This window comes from Vipera berus (assembly GCF_964194415.1).
Source record: "Vipera berus genome assembly, chromosome: 1".
Lineage (NCBI taxonomy): Eukaryota > Metazoa > Chordata > Lepidosauria > Squamata > Viperidae > Vipera > Vipera berus.
Genome location: NC_138202.1, coordinates 229302325 through 229321939, shown reverse-complemented (window position 1 = coordinate 229321939; position 19615 = coordinate 229302325). Strand labels below are relative to the sequence as shown.

The 19615-nt window shown below is 39.8% G+C and overlaps 1 protein-coding gene across 1 annotated transcript in view; it reads right to left on the bottom strand.

The window, feature by feature from the left end:
- TINAG (tubulointerstitial nephritis antigen) overlaps positions 1 to 19615 on the bottom strand; it is a gene marked incomplete at both ends in the record, with an annotated part of 40768 nt that extends 21153 nt beyond the window's left edge. The window contains 6 exons of the mRNA XM_081326235.1: positions 6053 to 6203; positions 7143 to 7266; positions 9198 to 9312; positions 12745 to 12834; positions 14319 to 14382; positions 19309 to 19615. Coding sequence (XP_081182361.1) covers positions 6053 to 6203; positions 7143 to 7266; positions 9198 to 9312; positions 12745 to 12834; positions 14319 to 14382; positions 19309 to 19615 — 851 coding nt within the window. The remainder of the gene's footprint in view (positions 1 to 6052; positions 6204 to 7142; positions 7267 to 9197; positions 9313 to 12744; positions 12835 to 14318; positions 14383 to 19308) is intronic.

The window sequence follows — 19615 nt, the reverse complement described above, 5'->3', positions numbered from 1 at the left end:
TTCTCAGTCATCCAGGCCATGGTTGTCCCAAAGACACTTTTTCAAAAAGCAAGTAGACTTTCTTTGTTTTTTCTTGAAGTTGTTTTCGCTTTTCACCCAAGAAGCTTCTTCAGAACTGAATAAGCTTCTTGGATGAGAACTGAAATGTCTTTAAGAAAAACAAAGAAAATCCAGTTGCTTTTTGGAAAAGCACTTTTGGGATAATGTTGATAATACTGCTTCCATGCCACCCAATATCCTAAGTTATCATCTCACTCTGGCTAACAATAGAACCAAACTTTCCAGGATTCCAGTGACCTGTAACCCCGTGTAGATGCATGCATATTTTATAACACTTGTCCTGCATATGTCAAAGCTCCACTCTTTGGCCTCAGAGTTACCTTTATCAGCAGACTCTTGTTTGGCAGATTCTGTATTATACTATCAATTTGCAAGCCAATGTATGAGAAGATAAATGCTTTGAAGAAAAAAAACAAAATCACTAATTCCTTTTCATAATACCAAATAAATAATTAAGGGGTTCTGTCCAATGCTGCTTACAAGATTCCTGTCTTCCCTCCATAAATGAATATTGAAAATATTTAGAGCTCAAGATACAAAATGATTGCTTCTTATTGTTACACAGCTATTTTTCCGAAAAATGTTCTTTTAAAAAGACAGACTGAAAACCACAGATGTGGGAAAGTTCTGATTCATATCTTGGGTCTTCTTCATTTCAAAATTAACCACCAGCAATTATGTTTGAACAATTTTGAAGGGGAAATTGGGGAAAGAGAAAACCAATCCTTTCAGAAAATCTTTAGGAAGTACCGTATCTTTGTTCCACTTCGATGAATAATAAGGTGGCTTCTGAAATCCTTAAGCTTCAAATACCTAACTAACAATTGAAAAAAAGCATTCATAAGCATCTTCTTTGTCATTTGTTTATTTTGCTCTGCTTAAAGTGACATAGTGTCATGGTAACGCTGAGAATTTTTTTCCCCAACTGGATGTAGCTGGAAACTGATCATTCTGAATACTGTTAAATGTTTATTCCATTTGTTATGAATTACAAATCTATAAAATTTAAGTTTATAAATGTTTGATAAATTATCAAATGCTGAAGGTAATTAAAAATTAGAGATTATATAATCAGAGCAGTTAAGCTTGATCATAAAACTAAGGGAAGCAAGAGCAAAATAATTTTACTCAAATAAGGCAGTGACTTGAGCATGTCTGTGGAGAGGAGGTTATGTGTCAAAAAAGTCAAGATCCCTAACATCCCTTTTGTATGTGTTGCAATCACCTGCTTGTGCAAAGAGGAGGAGCTCCTATCATGTACTTACAACCACCATCTTGACAGTTTTGACCCTGGTCTTGTGGGCCTTGTTAAATGTGCCCCATTCTTGATCCCTTGAAATGACAAATAAATTTGTGCAAAGCCTTCCCTTCCTTCCCGGAATAAAATTAATGATTTATTTTATTCAGGTTAAGATTGGATCAAAAATAAATATACTATAGGTAGTCCTCAACTTATGACCACAATTGAACCCAACATTGCTATTGCTAAGCAAGACAGTTGTTAAGTGAATTTTGTCCCTTTCTTTCCACAGATGTACAGTTGTTAAGTTAGTAACATGGTTGTTAAGTGAATCTGGCTTCCCCATTGAATTTGATTGTTAGAAGATCGCAAAGGGGATTACATGAACCTGGGACACTGCAACTGTCGTAAATATGAGACAACTGCCAAGTGTATGAATTTTGATCATGTGACCAGGGGGATGCTGCAGTGGTTCTAAGTGTGAAAAACGGTCATAAGACATTTTTTTTCACTACCGTTGTAACTTTGAATGGCCGCTAAATGAACTGTTGTAAGTCAAACACTACCTGCATTTCCTTTTAATATTTCAAGGCTTCTCAAACATTGTGGATGGGCTAATGCAGGCTAAGCATGGAGTAAATTTCGACAGTGCTGAACCTTTGTCTATGCAAGCCTAAACAGTTTATGCTGATCATGAGTCCTGAGTTCTCACAACCCATAGTAAGCCCTGAACTAAGCTTGGAATGAAGCCTGAATAGGAATGATAGAGCAGGGGTCCCCAACCTCCGGCCGCAGGCTGGGGCATACCAGCAACCAGGCCACACAAGCAAGTGAAGCCTCATCCGCTGGATGCAGGCAGCACACAAAACCACTCCCCCTCTGGTCTGCGGAAGAATCTCTCTCCACAGAGCCAGTCCTTGGTGCCAAAAGGTTGGGGACCTCTGTGACAGAGCATTCAGACAGTTCTGGAATCACCATGGTACCAGATTGCCTTCCCTTCTGATCAATAACAGTACAAAGGGGAAGCCAGACTTTTTTTTCCTTTGGAAAGACGTGGCAGAATTGGGGTGCTGTTGTTTCTGGAAAAGCTCTGCTCTGAATATCCAGCAACCTTCCTTCCTGGGCAGTAGAAGAAGAAGTAAAGGAACTGATTCCAAGGCTGCCATGACGAGGAGCCAGTTTGATAAAAATCAAAGTGCCCCCTTTTGAAGACCTGCAATTTCCAGTTTTCAGGGACAGTCTTCTTAAAGGAATATGAGGAATATGTGATGAAGGCACGAATCACTATGACCAATTCATGATGATGATGATGATGATGATGATGATGATGATGATGTTGTTATTCATTCATTCAAGTTTGACTCTTGGCAATTCTATGGCCAGGTCTCTCCATGTCTTCTGATCTTGCATTATTTTTTTCTATGAACTGGCTGGTGTCAGCTTTGATGTTGTTCAGTCACCACCATGTTTTTTAACAGCCTGGTTTTGTTTTGTCACTTACGGACAATTCTTACCTGCTCAGAAAAGGATGCAGCTGGCACCTCCAGATGATCCTGAGCTGAGCAGACACTTTTTCAACTGCTATCAGCTGAGAACAGCACTGGACCCACAAGCTCCACTTCACATCCTTCAAATGGATACTGTTTTAGAACAGGTTGTACACCAGTTCCAGGTCTGGAAATATACAGATTCCAATGACCTCCATCTTGTCCTCTCACTTGACTATATATTGGAAATTAATTGGATCTGTTAATAAGCACTCAGCAGACAGAGAGCATCAAGATTTGGAAGAATCATGCAGAACAGTTGGATGTGTTTTCAGCCAAGGCACAGCTTAAATGCACAAGGGCCTCAGAATTTTTTTTTTGATGGATGGGAGTCTTCAGTTTGCCCGAACATCAGAAGCATGAGAAGTGAAAACAAAACCCTTAGTTCAAAGTTTAATTTCCTTATGACTCTGAAACAAAAGTACACTTGCCAAGTGAACCATATGTCCGGTGGTGGAAAGAGGAAAACAAATGAATGGAATAATAAAAGAGAGGCAAAGAAGCTTCCAGGGACTTCTAACTTGGCACTGCCTATACTAGCATGTGGTCTTGGACACAGACCTCCCAAGAGAATGTACACCTTCACCCCAAAATGTTTCTGGTCCTTGCTCTAAATCTTTTGGGGTTTTTCCCAAATAGCACATAAATAGTGAGCTCATATCTCTGTTCCTGAAACTAGAGAGCAATACTAAAACAGCCCTGTATGTAACTTCTGAGAAGTAAGTCCTACTCATTTTGATGGACTTGTTCTCAGATGAGTATCAATTTCAGCTATCTACAGTAAATATTGATACAAGTTGGGACTTCCAGGGAAGAAATGGCAAACTGAAGACATCTCCCCTAAAAGCAAAGCCAAAGTCTATGGCAGAACAAAGACTGGCTTTTTGTAATTCCTCTCCAGACAAGGAGAGAACCTGAGATAGCCCATAAGTCTTCCAGACAGTTGCTCCTCATGAGATGACTGCAAGGCAGTGGTCTCCAGCAGATTTAGAGCTCTTGGAGATGAGGGAAAGTCAACTTCATTCAAATCACAATCAATACCTTTAGGGACACATGGTTTTCTAATTACTTTTAGAAATTGCTTGTTAACTGCCTTTCAGTTTTAAGGAACCAAGTAAGTTTTCTTCGTTCTTAGTGAAAGAAATTTTAAATATAATTTTAAGGATTTTTAAAAAATCTTTAAAGATTGGACACTAAGTGAACCCAGAGGAACTAAACATTACAATTAAAGGAGAAGAGCACTTGAATTTGATTTACTAATACAGGCTGGAGCAAAGTACTTCAACAACACACTGAAGCATATTTGCAAACAATGAACCAAGAACTTAATTTTAAGAGTTTTTGCCGTTATAGACAGACTGCATTTAGAAGATGTTAGGGAAGAGGAACCAGCTTTACCAGACAAAACTGAGATTGATTTGAAAGTGGGTTTAAACATGACAGGTAACAAGAACGATATGAAAAAGATGCTATACTGTAAATACAAATAAAACTGCCTTAAGTCTTAATAATTAAAAAGGGATATAATAACAAATAACAAACCAAATGTGACCTGGATAACTTTCCTATCCTGAATTTGCAAAATAAACTTTTAAACTTTTGAAGAACTTTGTGAGAAGGGAAAAGATTTTTTTTTAAAAAATTAAGTTTTATTATTTGAAGGGATTAAAGTTTGCTAAAAGTAAAATGAAAGAATATATGTTGGCTTATTTGATCAAGGTTAACATAGATATGTTGTTATCTTGGGTAACTCTTAATGGACTTTTGCTGACCAGAACTGAATGACAAAGCTTTAAGGATTTGTTTATAGATAAGATATGAGACATGGAAAGAAGAGATTCTTTGTTGTATTTTAAGAGAAGGTGATAAGTTCCTAAAATTGCTTACACTTGTTGTAATGAAGGGGGAAGTCATATCTTTACACATTTCTTTTCTTTTTCTTTACTATATTCTTATTCTTTTTTACTTTCTTTTCTATTTTTCCATCTTTTCTGCATTTCTACTTTTAAAATTCTTTTTTAGGTTTATATTAGTTTGTAACTTTTAGGGTGATTGCTTTAGCTGTACTTTTTGTGCCAGGAAGAGAATGAGTTATATTTTCTTAAGAACCTTGTCAAACCAATTTAGAAAATCAGTATCTCATTGGCATAAACTCTATTTTCATGTCCATCAGTGTGAATAGTTGCATAATTGCATATTATTCACAACTACAATAGAATATTTATCCTACAAGGAACAAACAGGCAGAATTCAGATCTGTGTTTTGAATGGCAGCTATAATTTTCTTCATCTATAATCTGTCACATCACCCCATCATGTCTAATTATGAGCACTGATGAGGTTTTGTTACTGTTGCAGGGCTACTCTCTATTATGATCAAATAAAAATATGTGCTGCAAGAAATCTTTTTTATCATATTTTTTGTGTTACTGTTTGGGTTTTTCTTTCTCATATTGTATGTACCTTCACATTTTTTAAAAAGTGGACAAATACAAAGGGTTTGGAGTACTTAACATTTGTAAAAAGTGGTTAAATGAGTTACAGTTGGAGAAAATCTACGTTAGTATGTAAGTTCTTTTACAGGATGCATATAAGTTTACAAAGCCTATATATAAGCTTTCGTAGGTTGATCTATGCATTCCAAATACCTCAATTAACTATAGGTAATTCCATATCCACATTTTGTTGACTACGCACAACATATAAAACCAGAAAGCGTGGTTTACAAATCACAGAGGCTCACTGTGATTTGCAGAGAAACACTATGTAGGAGCAGCTGTGACTCTGTGCCAGTTTAAAACCTTCTGCATAGCTAGAGATATATTATACTTTATGAACTGCTAGGGAAGGCTCAGCCTATCTTTCGTCTTGCCTACCAGACACCCCAAGCTCCACTGTCTCTTTGGAAAGCAGCCCCTCCTCCTTTGGATTCCAAACTACATCCCACCATCTGATAGTGAACAGGAAGTCTTAAAGCTTTTAACGACTTGCACTCAGCCTGTCCACATGGCTTAATAAATTTTGTATCACAGAAGCAACACCAGTCACACTGTCTGTTTTTCGATGTAAATGAACCCTGAGAAATAACTGGCATCCACCCTGAAACTCCTCATCTCTCTAAAATGGATGGTACGTGTATCCTAATATTGTTTTCAGTAATTGATTCTTTCTTACTTCTGGGACTAATAATAACAATCTTACTTACCCATACTTTTTGATGTAAGACCAAGCATTGCTTATGCTTCCTCCTTTGCATCTTTGCTGATTCTTAATGGCACAAGATATCAGATTCTGAGGCGAAAGGTTGTCTGTGAAATGGCCTTGGGAATGAATTGCTGTTCTATCTGCAGCGACACCTATCCAATGGGAAAAGGTGGGTTATAAAGCTCTCTGCCTGAGAGGTAGTAATAAATCATTGAATTGGAGTACATAAAACCAGCTAGCATTCCTTAATTTTGGTAGATTACTGTGAATATACAGTACATGAGCTTTTCAAAGGATTCTCATAAAATTGGGGATATTTTTTTCTCATTGTTTAGGATTGCACAGGCAAATAGAACCAGCTGGTTTGGTTTTCTTTACAGAATTATAGAATGACAGAGTTGGAAGGGACCTTGGAGGTCTTCAAACAGAAGACTTTTGGTCAATGGATAGTCAAGAACAGCCTTGGTGGAGCAGTGGGCTAATGCCTCCTTAAGTAACACCAGCTGCCTGCAATTATTGCAGGTTCGCATCCCACCAGGCTCAAGGTTGACTCAGCCTTCCATCCTTCCGAGGTAGGTAAAATGAGGACCCAGATTGTTGGGGGCAATAAGCTGACTTTGTAATAATGCCGCTTGGAGGGGATGTGAAAGCCCTAATAAGCAGGCATATACATAGAATGAAGGCTACTGCTAAGCTTGTAAGCCGCCCTGAGTCTTCGGAGAAGGGCGGGATATAAATGGAATTAAAATAAAAAATAAAATAAATAAGAACAAAATCTATGTTGCCCCAATATGGTTGCCCTACAAGAAATGCCATATATTCAGTAGGTCTAACAAAATTCTCTATAGTTAAAATGGGGTTACATCAATATGGATGAGTTAAGAAGTTAGTTTCATTCAATTTTTATAAGAGCTTACCCACAGTCACAATATTCTTTATAAAGAACATCTATTCCTTGTATCTGATCGCATGCTTTTATTGCATATTTGTCTTTTCAAGTACACCTAGCAAGACGTCAAGAGTAAGTTTAAAGTAGATATAGTTCAATCACAGTTCTAGGCACCAACCATGCCGCCAAAAGAGCATATTACTTGCAGTTGAAAATGCCCAGGATGCTGCACAGTTTCTTTGGTCCAAAGGATCATGAATCCAGCCTGGCCATTCATAGGAAGCCACAAAGAATTCGGGGAAGTCTGCAACAGCTGCTGTGTTTTTCTAAAGAGATCAAACATTTTGGTGCAGAAAGCTATAAGATTCAAGACTGCATCACCGAAGCACCCACAGACAGCCCCATCTCCAGAAAGCCTTGTTCATCCTCTTACCCTTCAAGCTATATACATAGGCTGTCATTACAGACCACTGTGAACACCTCCCAAACTTTCAGTCAATTTTTGTCCTTAAATGAATTAGTTTTGTGAGCAGGGAGAGGGGCCATAATAAAATAGCAATAACCAAACAGGTGGGTGATACGGGAGAACAGAGTTTTGTTATGAGCTGTAGAGATTTTTCATGTGCTGTGACATGATTTTGATCCAAATGAAAATACATGGCAATACATACAAGGAAAAAAAAATCAAGGAACTACCAACACAGAACAACAAGCTAACAGTAAACAACTGTCTAATCAAGAACCAAGACCACTCCCACCAACAGACAGGGCAAGCCACTGGTATATAAAAAAGAGCAAATCCCACTCTTTGCTAGCACTGATGGTGTTACCTAGTTTGATACTGAAACATCTGCAAGAAAACAGCCAAGCTCAGAGAACACCAAGGACCCCACAAAAATCGTTTTGAAGATGTTTGGAACATTTGGTGTGTTTGGATCCACCTGGAAAATGCTGCAGTGAAAATGGTTTGCAGATTGTTATTAGCTTTGTGACAGTTTACAAAGAGGTGAGAAATGTCTGACTTTTTGATGTTGAACTATACTTCCAATGCTGAAGGATGGGAGCTGTACTTCAGCAACATCAAGAGGAAAACTGATCTTCTATTCTTGGGCTACAGGGAGATGCAGATATAATGGAACTCTAAAATCAGGAAATAGAGGAATGTCTACATTTCATTACAAATATTTACCTGAGTAAAGACAATCAGCTGTGAAAAAAACAATCATTTTCATAGGGAAGATTTGTTGTCTTGATTAATCAACTGCCTATAAATGTTAGATCTTTGGGTGTTGTTCACAAAAAAACCTCTTATCTAGAGCATGGGTGTCCAACCTTTTGGCTTGCCTGGGCCACACTGAGTGAAGAGGAATTGTCTTGGGCCACATATAAAATATGTTGTTGTTAGCTGCGAAGTCGTGTCCAACCCATCGCGACCCTATGGGCAACGTTCCTCCAGGCCTTCCTGTCCTCTACCATCTTCTGGAGCCCATTTAAGCTCACGCCTACTGCTTCAGTGACTCCATCCAGCCACCTCATTCTCTGTCATCCCATTCTTCTCTTGCCCTCAATCTTTCCCAGCATTAGGCTCTTCTCCAGTGAGTCCTTCCTTCTCACTGGTGGCCAAAGTATTTGAGTTTTAGCTTTAGGATCTGGCCTTCTAAAGAGCAGTCAGGGTTGATCTCCTCTAGGACTGACCGGTTTGATCGCCTTGCAGTCCAAGGGACTCGCAGGAGTCTTCTCCAGCACCATAGTTCAAAGGCCTCAATTCTTTGGCACTCAGCCTTTCTTATGGTCCAACTTTCACTGCCATACATTGCAACTGGGAAGACCATAGCCTTGACTATACGCACTTTTGTTGACAGAGTGATGTCTCTGCTTTTTAGTGTGCTGTCTAGATTTGCCATGGCTTTCCTCCCGAGGAGCAAGCGTCTTTTAATTTCTTGGCTACAGTCCCCATCTGCAGTGATCTTGGAGCCCAGGAAAATAAAATCTGTCACTACCTCCATTTGTTCCCCATCTATTTGCCAGGAATTGAGAGGGCCGGATGCCATGATCTTGGTTTTTTTAATGTTAAGATATAAAATATATGATTTAGTTAATGTATATAGATACATAATAATGATAAAAGTTTGCAACCTTGTTGGAACACAATAGTAGCTATCCAGGGCTGCATGCGACCTGTGGGCCACGGGTGGAATATGTCTGATCTTTAAGTGATGTTTGTACTTTGAATCAAAAAGAAAAAATGGAACCCTACCGTGACAGGTCGCATGTCCAACAGGGCAGCCGATGGGTGAAATGTGCCAAGACGATAATTGAAACCTTCTTTCAAGCTCATTCCCCAGAACTGACTGTAGTTATCAGCTTTCCATCTGTCTCACAAATAGATAGAATGCATCAGATATGTATGTATATTTGTATATAAAGGTGTGTTTAAAACGTGGCTGTTTTAAACTCGGCACACTTCAGAGCTGCTATCGTTTATAAATGTTTTGTCAAATTTCATTTCATGCAACCAGTTGATCAGTAAAGATGGTTAAGTTTTCTATGCTTGGAATCAACACAATTGTTTCAGGATTCTGGAATTATGAAGCATGATGGTTGATAATAATATGAATCTATCCCATGACTTTATATTTTTGTTTGGCATTGATAATTTTTGGATTTGACATGGACATGAACAAAAAAAAAAGCTAATAGTGGCCAGGGGAAGGATGGGACCATCAAGGAATCCTTAGAAGGCCAGTTTCAAAATTCTACTGATCCTAAAAAATTCTAAAGATTCCTTGATTATCCCATGCCTCTACTGCCCTTCACATGCTAATCAATCTGTTAATGTTCTTCAAATAAAGGGGTGGGTGGGAAAGTGGAGACAAAATGCAGAATTTCCTTCTCCTCCACTCCCAACATAGCCAGTGATGGTGTTAAGATGATCTGCTTAGCCAGGTCAATTAAAGTTCAAGCAATTGCATTTATTCACACCACATATTGAGCCTTGTTGATTTGAATCTTTATTAAGGCTGTTTTGGGTACAGATAGTCCTCAACTTACATTCATTCTTTAAGCATCCAGGCCCTCCCCCAGCCCCTATTTATTTATTTATTTATTTATTTATTTATTTATTTATTTATTTATTTATTTATTTATTTATTTATTTATTTATTTATGGGATTTATATGCCGCCCTATCTCCCGAAGGACTCAGGGCGGCTCACAACAATAAAACAGCTATAAAAAACAGTGATACAAATATTTAAAAAGAATTAAATTACAGAGCCCCATAATTAATTACTAAAACCAATAAAATTAAAACAATATTAAAAACCCCCATCCTCAGTCCAGGTCGGCCAGTTGGAAAAGATACATCTTTAGGTCGCGACGAAAGGACTGGAGATCTGGGGACATCTGAAGTTCTCAGGGGAGCTGATTCCAAAGGGCAGGCGCCCCAAAAGAGAAGGCCCTCCCCCTGGGGATCACCAGCCGACACTGTCTAGCCCAGTGTTTTTCAACCACTGTTCCGCGGCACACTAGTGTGCCGCGAGATGTTGCCTGGTGTGCCGTGGGAAAAATTGAAAAGTAATTATAAAATACTTTCTTTGTGTTTATTTGATTCCTATTCAAGAGAATTACTTTATATATAGTCAATATAGGCACAGAGTTAAATTTTTTAACATTTTCTAATGGTGGAGTGCCTCGTGATTTTTTTCATGAAACAAGTGTGCCTTTGCCCAAAAAAGGTTGAAAAACACTGGTCTAGCCGACGGCACCCTGAGGAGACCCTCTCTGTGTGAGCGCACAGGGTGGAGGGAAGTCGTTCCTGGCACCCCATGCTCCACATAGTGACTGCAATGGGGAGAACTACACAAGCGCCTTGCTTAATGACAGCAACAACCTAATGACCGTAATTCTGGGCTCAATTGTGGTTCTAAAGTGGAGAACTACATATATATGTATTTGGCTTAGTAGTATGCTCTGGGAACACAGCCTGCTTGGTTAGTTCATGATTCAGTATATTGTGTGTTTTCAAAAAAAGATGCAATTCAGTCACCAAGTTGGATGTGTTGTGTGAACCTAGCTGCTGTGAGGGGTTTGGGGTTTTTTTGCCTTTTTAAAGTGACTCATTCAAAACTGCATATTTTGTGCACCATCTCAAACAGGTCTGTCTCATGTATTGTGATACAACTGCTCAAGATACCAGTCACAGTTAGCTAGGAAAGCCCCTAGCTAACATATGTAAAAAAGGAACAAGATTTAATCACTAGTTGTGGCTGTCACCTTGACTTTTTTCTACTCCTCTGTGAATGCTCCTGACCTTATGGCACCTTATATAAAAAGTTGGTTGCAGTATAATCTTTCATATTAATAGATAATAGGTCAGAACTCATTTTTCAGATGTATGGATGATTATTCTCAGTTAATAATTAAAAATTCACAAGGATAGAGTATGATTAGAAAGTGAAGCCAAAAGAATTGGGGGGGGGGTGGTGTTGCATAAACCTATCAAAGAAGGCTGTTATCAACAGCAGGAAACTAAAATTACAATTGATGTAAATATTTTTTTTCCTCTCCTGTGAGATCAGTTAGTTCAGAAGCAAATCTTGGCAATATGCCTGTAGCACATTCCTTCATTACATTAGGACCACATAGATTCCTATCTTATTTATTTATTTATTTATTTATTTATTTATTTATTTATTTATTTATTTATTTATTTATTTGTTTGTTTTTATAAACTGCCCTTCTCCCGAGGGACTCGGGGCGGTGTACAGAATAAGGTAGGCATACAGAATGAACAATAGTGAAAACAAACAATAGTAAAATACAAACTGGGACCCCAATTAGAGCTATCAGGCCAGGCCGGACTGCTGGAACAGATAAGTTTTTAATTCGCGCCGGAAGGTGCGGAGGTCGGGGGCCATCCGGATTTCGGTTGGTAAGCTGTTCCAGAGGGCTGGCGCACCCACTGAGAATGCCCTCCCCCTGGGGGCCACCAGCCGACATTCCTTGAGCGGTGGCACCCTGAGGAGGCCCTCTCTGTGGGAGCGCACAGGACGGTGGGGTGCTGACATTGGCAGAAGGTGCTCCCGTAGGTAGTCCGGACCCATGCCATGCAGGGCTTTGTAAGTCATTGTTAGCACCTTGAACTTCACACGGAAGGCAACTGGAAGCCAGTGCAGTGCACGGAGGAGAGGTGTGATATGGGAGTATCGGGAGGCTCCCAAGAGTGTCCGTGCCGCTGCACTTTGCACCAGTTGAAGCTTCCGAGTGGATCTCAAGGGCAGCCCCAAGTAGAGAGCGTTACAGTAGTCTAGGCGAGAGGTCACAAGAGCATGGGTGACTGTACGTAAGGCATCCAGGTCCAGATAAGGCCGTAATTGGCGAACTAGTCGAACCCGGGAGAAGGCCCCCTTGGTCACAGCTCCTATGTGATCTTCCAGGGAGAGCTGCGAGTCAAGGAGGACACCCAGGTTGCGGGCCCTATCAACAATTCCAATGTCTTACGGAATAAGAGTTGCAAAAACTGGAAATCATTCCTTTTTGAAGTCATAAATTGCAAAATTCTAAGATTTGCAAACCTAGAACTCCAGACAGTTCAGCTTTATTGCTGTTTGGTGATGAATTTATTTTGCAGATTTACTTCTAACATTAAAATATATTAGAAAACCGGTACGTGTGCACATGAATTCAAATGTAGTGCAGGCATTCACAAGAATTAGTGTATCATGGCAACAACCCACTTGATACTTTCTCTGTAAACAAAGGGGAAGCTATTTGCCTGAGAGTCACACAAATCAAGATGCTTACCCATAGGTCCCACTGTTGATTTGCTCAATTAATTTGGGCTGAATGAGGCAGGTTTCGTCTGCGCATCTCCAATGACTGTTTACACACTTGCTGAAAGGAAGGGAACAGAGAATAGTTTTACATGAGAAAACAAAATTATGAAGAACTAAACACAACATAAGTAGATTACAAGTGATGTGCTTGTGAAATTTTCATGCTCAGATGCCACAAACATATGTGGGAAGTCAGCCCCCCCCAAGAGAAGGAAATATTTAAAGGGCAGAATATATTTCCCTAAAGGATTTAAAGGAAGAAACCACACACCCCCAAGTCTCTCTGTCCCAAAGAGAAACCAAGTCTGCAGAATTGCAGATGTGTTAATCTTGTCAGAAAGACTGGAGTCAGGAAACTGGGATTAGGAAGAAAGATCACTAGAATCAACACCAAAAATCTAAGAGTCATCAGCCACAGACCCAGGGAAGCAGGATATGACCCTTAGGACATAATAGGATTAACCTACCACCATCAGAATACCAGAAGGGCACACCCAGACTCAGGTCAAAATACATGACACATGAAATACAAAGCCTCAAACAAGAACAGGAAACAACCTCAAGAGCCCCAGAGGGTATAAAAACCCACTCCCGACATGTGCTCTCTCTCTTTTTTCCAAAGCCACCTTCCAGTCTGGCTCTCCTCTTCAATAAACTGCAACTTTCTTTCTAAAGCAGTCACCATGTTGTTTATTCCCAGCTAGGACTGAACCATGATGAAAACTTTTCCTTGAACACATAAGACCTAGCCAAGAAATATGATGGAGATTTCTTGCACCATCCTAGTTGGGAGGAGGCATCAGACTGGGAATTAGCCTGGACTCATTAAATAAACAGAAGAGGGCAAGGTCTGATAACCCCTGAATGCGTTTGAGTTTCATCTAGTGTTTCCCAGGAGAACCTGCCAGTCTGGAAAGATTCTTGTGAAATAGGCAATAGAATAATAAAGTAACTAGTTTAAACTCTTTCATGTGTGGGTCTGGAATAATAATGATGATGGTGGTGGTGGTGGTGGCGGTGGAAGGGACCTTGGAGTTCTTCTAGTTCAAATGGTTCAAATTGTTCTTCAGACAAATGGTTGTCCAATCTCTTCTTAAAAACTTCTGGTGTTGGAGCATTCACAACTTCTGGAGGCAAGTTGTTCCACTGATTGTTCTAACTGACAGGAAATTTCTCCTTGGTTCTAGGTTGCTTCTCTCCTTTATTAGTTTCCATCCATTGCTTGTGCCAGACAGCACCCTACTGTTGTTGCTCTCTACATTTCCCCCCCAGTGTAAATATTTAACATAATAGGCAGCTCCACCTTCAAACTGCATAAATGTACTCTTACAGTACCAGTTTATCCAGATTGCAGAACAGCAGCACAGCAATACATCTGCAAGTAATTCATGGGCTGTTGTGATGCAGGCTGCCAAATGATTTCTCTTTGATTTGTACATATGAGGGGAGCACTCATTCAAATTAATGTGAGTTTAGGATAATAAGTGATGTAATCATTTGTATCAATGAAGATTGTTTATTCTTTTCTCCTAGGGACATTACCAACTGTTGCAGTTATCTTTAAATGTTGCTCCTTCTTCATAATGCTGACCATCTTTGAAGCAATCTGCCAACATAATGCATAGAAAAAGAGGTAATAATTAGAAAATTGCTAGTTTGTGCAATCTTCCCAAAAGATGATGCTCCCGTGTCAAGTAGGAAACTAAATTTTTTGCATCAGTGAACTGAATTAATAATTCATCCTTGCAGAAAAAAGATGAATTGAAGAAAAAGAATATCTGGGAAAAGGTGTTAAGAAGCATGTCCAGTGCAGCCCTTGTAATGGAATTTAAGAATTATTCTATTCCCATTAACCTTGTTTCTATTTCATTCCTGAAGTACTTTTTTTTAAAATAGCTTCTACTTTTCCTTCTCCAAATTAATGCTCTTTTAAAGAGCCAGTTTGGTGTAAGGCTAGAGCAGGGGTAGGCAACCTTGGTTCTTTTATGACTCATGGACTTCAACTCCCAGAACTCCTGAGCCAGCTGAGTTTAGAATTGAATTCTGGGAGTTGAAGTCCACAAGTCATAAAAGAGCCAAGGTTGCCTACCCCTGGTATAGGGTCTCCTGCTTGAGCAGGGGTTTGGACTAGAAGACTTCCAACTTCCTTCCAACTCTGCTATTCTGTTAAGAAGCAATGGATGGAAACTAATCAAGAAAAGAACTAACCTAATGAGGAGAAATTTCCTGACAGATGAGTTTTATATCACTTCGCTTATGGCTGGGTGATATGTAGGAAAATGCTAGAAGTCACTAGTGGGAAAATGACCTTTTTCTCTTATTTCTATCAGATCCTACCTTAACCTCTGTTCTTCATACAAAATCATTGGCTGAATTTCCCGATTTAAGAAAAGCAACTTGTTCCCCTTCAAATGCTTTGAATTACAGTTTGGACAATCTGTTCCCATTGGCTTAGGTGGATAGTGTTAATGGTATTTCAAACCCCAAACATGAAGGACAACTGATTACTTATGCCTGTTCTAGTTTTAAGGCGTAGTGTGCTGTAAGTTCATCAGAAACTAAACTTAAATTCATGCTCTCATTTATTGCTTCCTTGTTTAAATTGCTTGTGTGCTGCTATTATTTCTCCTATTCTCCTATCTAAAATTTTAGATTGTAAGCACTCGGGATCAAGCAACTCTTGGTAAAAGAGCTTGAAAACTGATAGTGTTAAATAAATGTGTGGAGGAACACAATCTCTAATACTGTAAATTGTTTTAGCTGGACCAGGATCTTTAGTAGTAATAAAATTCCTATCATTTGCTGGCCACTGTAGAAGCATTTACAGATATTGCAATAATAAATCACTGCCCTCTGCCAAAGACTTCTCTTGTTTCTTGCTTGAATAATTTTTATATTGTTCCTTTTTCCCCCAAAGTAGATCTTTCTTTAAAAAAAAAGAAACATTATTTTGCTACAGATCTTCAGGAATTGTGACATTCTTTAGGAAAGCAAGTTCCACTGAACTCTGTAGCCAAAGATCTGGACAGGAATCTTCTGATATGGTTGAAGTCACACCAGTGAACTTCAGCCCCAATTAATAGTAATTAAATGTTCTCCAACCTGGGCTTCTCTTGGCAAGGAGAGCTGCACAGCATATTGCCAGCTTGAAGAAAATTCACTGATGAGGTTGGGCTATCATGCTTTGGGAAACTGCCAGATGCAATTTGTACTCAATAGGGATTACAGAGCTTGATGTAGGATGAGAGAAAGTACCTTTTTTCTTTTGCTTTTCATGAGATTCTAGTTGTAGCCAAATCAAAACTTTTCCCCCATTCAACATGAGCAACATCTGAGATTTATATTTAGTGCTTTTAAAATATTGACCAAGTTTTTATAGTTTAACTTGTAGGAAGAGACCTACTCATGCAATTCTCATTGTGTTTTTTCCAGTCTGATGTTCTTCAAATGGAATTATAACAATAGCATTTAGACTTACATGCTGCTTTATGGTGCTTTACAACCCACTCTAAGCATTTTACAGTCTATTGCCCCCAACAATCTGGGTCCTCATTTTAGTGATCTCAGAAGGATGGAAAGCTGAGTCAACTTTGAGCCAGACAGAACTGAACTCCTGGTTGTGGGCAGAGTTAGCCTGCAATACTACATTCTAACCACTGCACTACTATATCTCTTATGGGAGTTGTATAGATGGGAATGTAATTGGAGAAGCTTGCAGAACAAATAGAAATTCAAATACCACCTAAGAGTTCCTTTTAGTGTATGGGGACCCCTTTTCCCACCCCTTTAAAAATCATGTAACAAGTATGCAACAAAGTCAGCACAGCTGACTTTAATGCCAATTATGAGTGAAGAAATTGTTGCGGTATCTCATGACCATAGTTGAAAACTAATACATCTTGCTTAAAATGCAAATTAGTGTGGTTCTGTTTACTGCAACATTTCTTACAGCAATGTTTATTTAGAAGTAAATCCTACTATGTTCCATCCATTTGGACAGATTTCAGATTGCAGCCACACATGGAAACCTGCATCCTTTCATTTAGTAGAAAGCCACAATGAGTCTTCTTCAAGTAAGAGGTTCTAGAATTGCAACTTGTTGGTATAAGACTTGATGGCAGCCAGAGGCAATATTTGAACGGGAACCTGTAGCTCCATGTCAAGAGCCAGTTTGGTTTAGTAGTTAAGGCAGTAGGCTAGAAACTGGGAGACTGTCAGTTCTAGTCCTGCCTGGGGCACAAAGCCAGCTGGATGTCCTTGGACCAGTCTGTCAGATCTGTCAGGTTCAGCTTGTAGCCTCACAGGAATCCTGCCATCAAAGACTAGAAGGGCTGGGGAGGGGCGAATAGATGGGCAATAAAGCTGTGCGTTTACATGATGGGAAATAGGGAGCGGGAATGACAAGTGATAAAGACCAGAGAAGCTCAGAACAGTTTGTACCAGCATCCAAGACCTGGAACCTTGAGAAAGAATATGAATTACCCCAAAATAACTCAGTGTTCTCAAAACTCTTTGGTGCATTCCAATTGACTAAAGATGGACTGGTCATTGTGGGGTGGGGAAGGGCTGGGATGAGGGGAAATGTTTCTGTATCTTTTGAGCACAGGCAACCCAGATCTGGCCTGACTTTGCTGCAGTCAACATCTTTTAGTAAAAGAACCTTTTGCTTCAACCAAATGGAGTGGAGGGTCTTTCTTTAATAAGGGTTCAGATTGGGGTAGGTCTGACACAGTCACTCTTTCTCATCCCTCACAAGCAAGCGAGGTCATACCACTTCTGAAATCTCACCAAGAAACTGCAGACCCCTGTCCAGGCAGTTGCCAGGATTCAACACTGGCTCTAAGCCACCAAAAAAAGACAAAGGCTCTACGACAGAGCATCTTTCCATGCAAAAGATTTTGCATTTAACTAGTAAGTCCAGAGGGACGCGGTGGCTCAGTGGGTTAGGACGCTGAGCTTGTCGATCGGAAGGTCGGCAGTTTGGCGGGTCGAATCCCGAGTGCTGCGTAACAGAGTGAGCGCCTGTTACTCGTCCCAGCTTCTGCCAACCTAGCAGTTCGAAAGCACGTAAAAATGCAAGTAGAAAAATAGGGACCACTCCGGTGGGAAGGTAACAGCGTTCCGTGCGCCTTTGGCGTCTAGTCATGCCGGCCACATGACCATGGAGATGTCCTCGGACAAGCGCTGGCTCTTCGGCTTTGAAACAGAGATGAGCACCGGCCCCTAGAGTCGGAAACGACTAGCACGCATGTGCGGGGGAACCTTTACCTTTACCTTTAGTAAGTCCAGACCAAAAAAGACTTTACTAAAACACTTCTAAAATAAAATAAAAACAAATATTAAAATCCCAGGAAAGCAGACCAATGGCCTGACTCAGTTTAAATATGTCAGAGTTGACAAACTCTGCAGCCTTTTAATCTTCAAATGCCCTGTGTAATACGTATGTGGTCAGGTAATATCACTGTTACTAATCCTCAGTTATCTTGCTATCTATTTGGATTTTAAGACATAATGGCAAAAGAATTCTCTTGAACTTAATAGGAAACAGCAATATTTAGTTTTTAAACAGAGTAGAAAAGGCCAATTTAACGGTTAAATTAGACATAAAGAAGAGCAAAGTCATTCCATCTGTTGCTATTCATTTTGGATTTTGAGAACAGTTGTCTAACTGCTTGTAGCCTTCAGTCACTTGTGGAGCTGAGAAGATAGAACTACCGTCTCAGAGGGACAGCTGTTTTTTCGCTCTTGCTGGATACATTTTAATGTTTTTATGAAAGTGAGAAAGATCCAGCTTCCCAAATGAGCTGAACTTATTAAAAGAACTGAAATAAAGTCTTCAAGAGTAGGGTAATGGCAGATGAAATAGTAATGCATAGTGATATTAAATTTTAAATACTTTATTAACTTGTGTTAATAAAGCAATTTATCATCTTCCATTTTCCAAATATTGCTTTTATATATAAAAAAGGGAAGGATTGATGTATTTTCTAATAAATTTCACAGTATTTTTGTTAAAAAAAAGAGAAATGCAGGAAACTACAGTATAACTTCCTCTCTCCCTTCCTTCCTTCTGCACATTTACCAACCATACCTTTTGCAAGCTCTTAAGAGGACTCGTAATAGAATAACAGAGTTGGAAGGGACCTTGGAGGACTTCTAGTCCAGGCCATGCTCAAGCAGGAGACCCTATACCAGGGGTCTTCAAACTTGGCCCTTTGATGACTTGTGGACTTCAGCTCCCAGAATTCCACAGCCAGGCATGCTGGCTGAGGAATTCTGGGAGTTGAAGTCCACAAGTCATCAAAGGGCCAAGTTTGAAGACCCCTGCCCTGTACCATACCTATACCATTTCAGACAAATGGCTGTCCGATCTCTTCTTGAAAACCTCCAGGAATGGAGCACTCACAATTTCTGAAGGCAAATCGTCCACTGATCTCCAAGGCTCATCTCCAAGACTATGAACCTTTTTACAGCATTCAGTCAGTCACATTCCTCTGTCTGGAAGAAATAGAGGTGGGAACATAACACTTACCCCATTGCTGTGTCTGAGATCTTACATGCTCTGGAGTACGCTTGTGGCAGACCAGCCAGAAGTCTGGGCAGCAGTCGATAGAATCAGGAGGTTCTGAAGTACAAAACTCATCACAGTAGCATGTGGCATTTCTGGCATCGTACTGAAAGATGCAATTGTCATCTCTGCCTGGGCAACACCCTTTCAGCCAGCAGTAGCTTCCTCTGAGGGGGATTCTCCTGACTCTCTTTCTTCCAGAACAATCTGGAGGACAGTCCTTGTGTAGGGAATTATTTCTGGAGACAAATAGTTGTTCCGTGCAAATCAT